The 8,904-nt window shown below is 48.0% G+C and overlaps 1 protein-coding gene across 2 annotated transcripts in view; it reads right to left on the reverse strand.

Annotated features, from left to right (window-relative positions):
- Window positions 1-8,668, reverse strand: part of LRP2 (LDL receptor related protein 2) — a 516,831-nt gene extending 508,163 nt beyond the window's left edge. For both annotated transcript variants that reach the window (XM_069616158.1, XM_069616157.1), the window contains exon 1: window positions 8,427-8,668. In XM_069616158.1, coding sequence (XP_069472259.1) covers window positions 8,427-8,520 — 94 coding nt within the window. In that variant the 5' untranslated portion in view covers window positions 8,521-8,668. The remainder of the gene's footprint in view (window positions 1-8,426) is intronic.
- Window positions 8,669-8,904: the final 236 nt, after the last annotated feature.

Consider the following 8,904-nt stretch of genomic DNA (forward strand, 5'->3'; position numbering starts at 1 on the left):
TCCAGGTTTTTTATTTTTGCTGGTCTGTGGTTTACCACTTGCATTACATATTCACCTACAGTTAGGAATATTCACACCTCAACCCCGATGGTAAAGTTAATGTAGTTAATTTATTTACTACTGGGTCACCTTGGTAGAACTTGGGTACAAAGTGCATTCAAATGTGACAAAGACTCTAAGGAACAGGTGCATTTTAGTTCAGAAAGTACTTTGGGTTGTTCTGCTGTGTAGGAGGAACCTGGTCCGAACTCACACTAGTCACACTTTGATACACTTTTATTGTGTGGTGAGGAATCACTGCACGGACTAGAAACTAGGAGTCTCTGCTGCCACGGAGTGACGAACCTGAACCTTTTTTCATGGAACTGGTTCGCTCCATGAGTGCGATTCAAATCTTCACTCTATGCAATCTCAGCAGTCAGATGCATAACTAAGGTAGCTGTGGTTAACACCTTTTCCCAACAGTGCCATGGTTGGCTCAGACATGCCTTCAAACTGCAGGACTAGGCCCTAACAGGTCGAAATTGACAGGAGCCGGGAGGTATTTAGGTCCTGGTTTTAGCCTGAGAGGGCTGGTTGGATTGACAGAAACACCAACCAGGGCATACATTTGACTCACTAGGCCAACTGGTGCCATACAAAGAAATGTAAATAGCATTAACTCTGCGTTTTCAACTTTAATGTCACGCCATATACTTCCTCCACACTCCCCAGAGATAGCTCCTGGTTACTGGGCAATGACAGACACCCTGGAGCTACTTTCAGCATCTGCCCATCAAATCCTTATTTCAATCCCTTCCTGAGTAACAGTGGCTCACATAAGCTCACCTACCATCTTTACGTAATGCTCTGAAGTGGTTTCATTCATATTTATTTCATTTGTATAGCGCACCAGGCCCAGGGGCATCTCTGGTACCATGCTGCATGTTGGGCAGTACTAATTGGCCACCATAAATACCTAAATAGGTGGCTGCCGTTTGCCACCTCTGCTTTCCTGCCCCTGCTCTTGTGCTCCTGGAAACACGGGGAGATCTTCAGCTGCGACGCAGCATTTCCAGGACCTGCTCAGCAACACAACTCTTTCTTTCCAACAGGAAGATGTGTTAGAAAAAAAGTAGATGTGGGAATAAACTTGCTTGAAGGTGCCAGTCCCCTATTCCGGTCACACTCTTGAGACCAGCGTCGGGGTAAATGTATTGTGCAAGCCAACTGCACCACTTGGAATAAAATGCACCCTCATGGAGTTGTAGATAAATATCTTTCTAGAGCAGAGTGCAGCCCGCCAACCTAACTTCTACGGTCATCAGCTGGCACCTGAATCCAAGCGCTTCAATTCTTTCTCGGCCTCAAAACACACATATTTGATAGGAATTAACAGGGATGACTGCCTGTAAAGCTGAACCGGTCAGTTGACTTGCTGCTTCTGTGCAACAAATTGTAGAAATGTGTAACAAGTTGTAGGGACGTTTGTGTCAAACCTGGTCTGCCAAAGAGCAACCGGCAGGAGAAATATGCGTCAGTTTCTTTGGAGAAACCCTGCACAACATATTAACCAATTAATGAGGGATACTGACCAGCAAGCAGGAAGGAACGCTTGCGCTGCTCTTTCTGACAGGATCCAGTTGCAGACGGCCTCTAGAAATGTCCAAGTTTGTGCTCCACAGGAGGAGACGGTGATGTGCCAAGAAAAAGAGATACAGGAAAAGCAATGTTCTGTCTTTGCACACAGGAAGGCCTTTCTGCAACAATGCCCCCGTGCTAACCATCCATCGGGCTGAATTGGTCGCGTGGGCCTACTTGGCAGGGAAAGAGAAGCATCTCTTTAAGACGACATTTACTTCGGGTTTCGGGCGCAAGAATATGTGTGTTAAGCCGCTAAGCTATGAATATCTTCTTCTAACAGGCTCAGAACCACAGTAGCAGGGACTTCCTGAAAGGCTTCACCTGGAAAATCCCTGCTACCACAGATTCTGGGCTTCTTGACCCGGAAGGACTAGTGCACGTATGCGTGAACCATGCAGAATGGAATGCTCACAGCAACGCATCATTTCGGCACCTTGATCGCTGGGTCAAAACGAATGGTGGAGAGCATGGGGCAAGGCTGTCATTGCAAATGTCGCCTGTGTACAGCCTCTATGCGTGTACACAGCGGAGACGTGAAATTGTGGATATCATTTAAATAATGCAGTTCCTTGGGAGTCCCTGCTTGCATGCCAGTCATGCTCCTATCCATCTTTATTGAGTGTGGAGAGGGATCAAAATGGGCCAGGAAGGGGCGGACCTGCAGTCGTGCTCTATCCTGCTGCAATGTCTCATGCTTCAGTGTTGTTCTAGTCTTTGACTAACCACTGTATTTTGTGGTTACTCGCTCCATTATTTGTCTTTGTTATTTACCATGGTTTTCTTAGGGCATGAGGCTCTGCTGTCCACGAGACAGAGCTCTACTTTGAGGGGGATGAAGTTGGGGTACTAATTGATACCAGGTCTGATGCCTTCAAACCACCACACTGGGATCTTACGATGCTAATCTTAGGTTCCGGTTTTGCTACACGTTGAAGGGTCGGACAAGCCGTTTTCAATGGTGATTTTGGACAATGGTGGCATCATCTATTTAGGTCCTCCAAAAACATCTTAAACTGTCTACAGACTACAAAATTAGGCAGACAGACTGTGCATCGCACAACATTAGCCTCCAGGGAGGTCTACAATCACTTTTCCATTTCTCTATTTCATTCACAAGGCCAAAGGTACCAGGTACCTACATAAACATCCCCCACCACGCTCCTGCCAGACTCCTCCATTTAACGACATCTCACTTGATCCAACAACATTCCCTCAAACATCTGAAACGTGGCGGTCTGTCATTCAGAGTTCAGTGCCCTACATTCTGGAAAACACTTCACCCTAAGCAGAGAGCAGTGCCAGACTACTGCCTATTATTCAGAACCCTCCTCAAAACAAGTCTGCCCAAACTCCAGCCATGGACAGGCATTTCAGAAATGCTGACCCTCCTTATTGCAGATTGGACTGCAACTTTCCATGGAAACTGTTCTTCAAACACTCTACAATACTCTACAGGATGACTGTTCTTTGACCGCTGAACACTAGTCTGGAGATCACACCTTTTAAACTGTTCAACTTCCCTTTCTTTTGTTTTAACTCTGTTCTGCGTCTCATTGCTGAGAAGTAGAAGCAAAGCAACACTATCCCTTCTAAAGTTCCTACATAGAAAGGGTTTATCCACAAGATCAGTTCCCTACCACCCAAAATGCACTGATATGCTAAACCCCCGCGACACCGCTTGGTGCTCAAAAAAGTGGGCAATCTGTCCCTTCCTTCAGATTTGCCCTCCGTGGAGGCAGAGTTTGTGCAGTCCTAGGTGTACCCTACTTTCCTAGAATCTTGGCTTTGCTCTTCTCAAGTGACATGTTTTAGGTAAGCGGAAAATACTGCTTCACAACGTACCATATTTCTTTCATTGGACACAGAGCAGTTGGGTGACTTTTTAAAGGGTAATGTAAGGTGATGAGTTTTTTTTAAAGTTCAAATTCACCCCAAGAGGGGCTTTGGCTAAGACTCTGCGCGTGAACTGATAAGGAGAAAAACACAAGCGAGCTCACAGGAAACAGGAATGTCCTAAAATGCCTCCGAAAAAAAGTGGTCAGCATTTACCGAAGCTTCAACTGATGTGGTTTAACATCCTTTCTTTAAATCTAATGCTAAGTGTGAGCATCGCAGGGGTGACATTTAGGGGCGACAAAGACTCAGCCTGAATACCAGTCTTGGGAAGTGCAATGACTGTAGACTGAAAAAATGCACAATATATTCACTGTTTTGTGTCAAGTTCCTCTTTGATTGTTACATTCATTATCCGTTTTAGATATCCCAAACGCTTCAGCACTGAACCCCTGCTAATCTACAAGAAGCACAGGGGGCATTAGGAATGTTCCAGTGAGGCACCAGTCAAGCTAGCAGAAAGCGAGTTTAACAGAGCCTCCAGAAAGCACGCTGCACCTCTACTAGTCTATGATGCGAAGAATGCAGACGGCTCTTTCCATAGCATTCAAAGGTGTTCTATTGAAGACATGCTGCTCTTTGTGAGGATGTCACTTAACACGAGTTTCACACTGCAATGCTTCCTCAGGACTCAACATATGTTACTATCTCACAATCATCCGTCTCGCTGATGTGTTCTCGCTGATGTGTAATGCCTCTGCCACTCTGAACACTATCTTTCATGTTTCCATGCCTCCGCTGGAGGAACCTGTTTCTTTTTTGCATTGGAGTAGTTAAGTGCTGCAGTAATTGAAGATGATGTTACCTAACTCAATGGTGGGCATTTCAACCATTGAGGAAGGATGAAAGGTTGAGCAGGCATTTGCAGTATTCCAACAAGTTACCATCGCTTTGCACGCGCATGTCTGCAGGAGTCATATTGTGGCACAGTAAAAAAGTTGCATAAGACAAAATGCATTATTGCTATTGGCACGATAACCGTATGAATGCCATTGTCAATATAATTAATAGCATGTGCCCACGCACTAGACTTACACAATCTGGCAAATAATGTGGCATGCAAACCCTAGAGTGCATGCCAAACGCTCAAACTTAATTTCTCAGCTGGCATGAAAACCATTGCATGCCCCTGCATCTTTAACGAGAGGCATTGCATATTTGGAGCACTTGCTTGAAGGAGATCCAACATGGAGATCGAAACCTGATGTTGGAGGGCCACACAGGATCAGAGTTGATCAGCCCCATTGAGGAATATCTTGAATCGTGTTTATTGATAAAGCACTGTTCGCCCACAAGACGGTCAAGGTGCTATGAACTAAATTCTTTAGAGAAGCAGAGCGATGGCAGAAGCTTGGGGGGTTGTTACTGGCCCATTATGTGACCACTCTACTGCAATGAGAGCTGACCCTTACCTGAAGTTTTTCCACAAACAATTACTAAATTGGTGCACGTTATTTCAAAAAGGGCTTTAGGTTGTCTTCTCTGCACAAGGTACACAGTCCAATCATGGTGAAGTGGTTTGCGCTCCAGTAAACCAGTATGCGGACTCTATTCCAGAACCATTACATTGGGAGGAATGACAGCTTGGCTTGGAAAGTAGCGACTGCCGCTGATCCAGTGGTGAATGAGAATCTTGCTGCGCATTGCGGTGCGCTCCAGCAATCCTATTGAAAGCTCCCTGAAATAACACTCTGACAGTGGAGATTCAGAACTGTCCTTTGCATTGTGGTGGCCTCCAACAATCCTACTGAACGCTCCTTTGCACAGAACTGCCACAGTGGAAATCCAGAACTTTCCTTTGCGTGGTGGTTCACTCCAGCAATCCTGCTGAAAGCTCCCTTGGTTAGTACTGCCACAGTGGAAATCCAGAACCTTCCTCTGCATGGTGGTGTGCTCCAGCACTCTTATTGAAAGCTCCATTGACTAGCACTGCCACAGTGGAGATCCAGAATCTTCCTTTGCATGGTGGTGTGCTCCAGCATTCCTATTGTATGCTTGCATACCAGGAATGTTATAGAAAGCTCCCTTGGATAGCATTGCCGCAGCAGATATCAAGAACTGCCCTTTGCATGGTGGTGCATTCAGGGAATGCTACTGAGAGCTCCCTTGCATAGCACAGCCACAGTGGAGATCCAGAATCTTCCTTTGCATGGTGGTGCACCCCAGCAACCATACTAACGGTTCCCTTACATAGTACTGCCACGATGGAGATCCAGAATCTTCCTTTGCATGGTGGTGCACCCCAGCAACCATACTAACGGTTCCCTTACATAGTACTGCCACAGTGGAGATCCAGAATCTTCCTTTGCATGGTGGTGCACCCCAGCAACCCCACTAATGGTTCCCTTACATAGTACTGCCACGGTGGAGATCCAGAATCTTCCTTTGCATGGTGGTGCACCCCAGCAACCCTTCTAATGGCTCCCTTACATAGTACTGGCACAGTGGAGATCCAGAATCCTCCTTTGCATGGTAGTGCACCCCAGCAACCCTACAAACGGCTCCCTTACATAGTACTGCCACAGTGGAGATCCAGAACCTTCCTTTGCATGGTGGTGCACAGCACACCATGAATCCTTGTGAAAGCTCCCTCGGACAGAGGTGATAGGCATATAAACATGTTTCAAAAAATCAAGAAGGAAAATGGACACCCGCCTTGTAAAGTCTGATTGTTTCTAGTCACTTGAAGATTACATGAGTAGTGTATGTACAGGGGGTTAAATCCACTTTACTACAGTCGCATAGGGTGTCGCATGGCCAAAACGCGCACTTCGATTTGCCCATAATCTATGTTTCTTCCCATCAGCTGTGGAATTTGGCCATATTTCCTTGTCAGGAGGGGCCATCATTCAGCCGGCATGACGGAATAGGTAGGATATTATACTGCTTTCTCACTCTCCCAAATGCATTGCACCCAAACCATCATACACACAAAATATCCTTGCAGCTAGCCAGCTATCCAAAACACCTGCTGGCCAATTAAAATCCACCCACAAGAAGTTGGCAAAGGACCAAAGTAATCTCTTCGAGGGCAGGGAGATTACCTTTCACAAGTACTTCAACTCACTACCCAAGTGTGTAACAGAAGTTAGCAAACGGAATTGGTTTTAGGTACATTAACCTATCAACTTCCAAGACAGAAGTTGCTGCCCTCTCTTGGGGTACACGTTTCCAAGGTGGGCAAGTTTCTGCATGCATTGCACCACGGCACTGGCTCTCGATCTCCAGTCGGGGCATGCTAGGATAACAGTGTGTGTGTGCAGTGCAAGCACAGTGTCAGTTCACTTTAACCTCCTGTGTCCAGTGAACGGTGTGAGGGCATGAGGCTCTTGTCCGCAATGACCTCTTGTTTACCTCTGGGTGGACTGCTGGCCCCGTGAGAAGCAGGGTTTATGGGGAACAAACGGCACAGCGGGATGAGCGTGGTGGGCACTAGTGTGCATGTTGCATAGGACACCCCTATGGAAGACGGGGTTAATCCTGCATGAGAATCCCAAACCAAACTCACTCGTGCACCAGTGTATATATCCACCGAACTGATTTCCAGCGGAAAATGAGAATGTGCAGTGTGTGGACTCCTGCTTTGTTTGCAGTAACAGATCAATGGCATGGAGTCCGGGCATGGGGTTCTGCACTGACATCAAGCACACACACCAACAAGTGATAGTTGGGTGACCCCTGATTCTCCCACTTGCCATACACGGGTGTTTTGAGCAGCAGTCGCTGTGTGGTTGTCTTACTCGGGTCCCTGTAAGAGGCTTACACTGGGAGTTGAGCGAGGAAAGCAGATTACAGTGTGAATAGGTGTCGGTGTAAGGGAGTGCGCGGGGCATGCCGGCTATATGTGTCCCGGGAAATCAATGTTCACTTGCAGTACACCTGACGTAAAAGAGCGTGCTCCTCATTGTAGGCCTGCTGAGTTCCTCAGAGAGCAGGGGACTGGGGGGGGCTGGCCAGTGGAAGCATCGACGAGGGTGCGCGGAGGGCTGCACCGGGCCTAGATTAGCCCCGCACAGGCCTGCACTCCCAGGACTGTGCGCCAGTCACATGCTGCCCCGGTTGCTGGGCAACGCCAAAGCCCAGGAAAAAAAGTTGCATGGGGGGGGGGGGGGGAGTCTGAGGCTGTACAGCCCGTGAGCGGCTTTGTGCTGTAGACCACACGACTCTGTGAAAGGGGTGAGGGGTGGGAGCTCCCTAAAAAAAACGGCGCCCGTAGCATACACACAACTGCAAACACGTCTTCCCAAACAAATCCACGCTCCTTTCACACTCGGGCACTGAAAGAATATAGCACATGTCCTCTCACCCCCTAGATACAAGGATGAACAAATGTCAGAAGTGGGACGAAGACGAGACGACGGAGCAACGCGCAAGTCCGGTTAGCTGTCGGGTTCCTTTCCGGGCAACCGCTGAAAACGGTCCATGCGTGCGTACGAAAGTGCACTTATATTTATAAACATGTGACATTAGAACGCAACCACGCAGAAAACACAAAACTCCAACTTACTTTGCAAAGCTGTCATACTAATATGTCGTTCCACGTTTCCTTAAAGACGTCTCTAAATTGTTGAGAAATTGTAAGGTGTATCTTATAATTTGGAACGCCTAACTGGACCTGCATGTATGGCACACGTGTAAATCAGTTAGTTGTATGATACAGCAAAAATGGTATATTACACAGTGAATTTTACTGGAAAGTAAAGGTCCAGCTACTTTTTAAATGTAAAACCCTGCCCTGAACTTTGCAGTGTGGTATTGAAAAGTATGGACACACCACTCTAACTCATAAATTGCAACTTTTAAAAGTGCCCTCAAGTGCCATAAACGGTCGGTGGGTGCCCGGGGGGCACCCCACTGGCGCGCGTCGGGCTAGCAGGTGGCTGGCAGCGGACAGTGGTGAGGTGGCTTACCCTGGCCGTTGGTGTGCTCTACACATGCTGCGAAGAGGAGCGCCAGGCAGAGCGCGGCCGCCGCTCGGTGCATCCTGGGGGGCAGGAGTGCCATCGCTGCCTCTCAGGACTGGTCCAGCCTGCGGGCAGCAGTCGATCCGAGGAGCCTCTCCCGTACACTGCACTTTAAGCGTCCCGCAGTCTGTTTTTCTAATCCCGCTATTTGCAGAAAGGAGGCGTGTTCTCAGCCTGAGACATCGCCGTTTCCAACACCCTCCCCACCCCCCAGACACGATAAAGCCCTTTATAGACGCACTGCCCCGGAACCAGTATTACTCAATCAGAGCACGGCCCTAATCGACCCCCACGGTGCGACCAGGCACACAGGCAGCCGCGGGGGCAGTGTGCTGAGAGAGCGTATCACAGTTCGGTGACACTCCTGTTCCCAGAAGAAGGGAGCGACAGAGACGCAGGTTACAAGAGTTCTCAAGCAGCCCGC

Source organism: Ambystoma mexicanum, chromosome 9, assembly GCF_040938575.1.
Source record: "Ambystoma mexicanum isolate Mex_15411 chromosome 9, UKY_AmexF1_1, whole genome shotgun sequence".
Taxonomy (NCBI): domain Eukaryota; kingdom Metazoa; phylum Chordata; class Amphibia; order Caudata; family Ambystomatidae; genus Ambystoma; species Ambystoma mexicanum.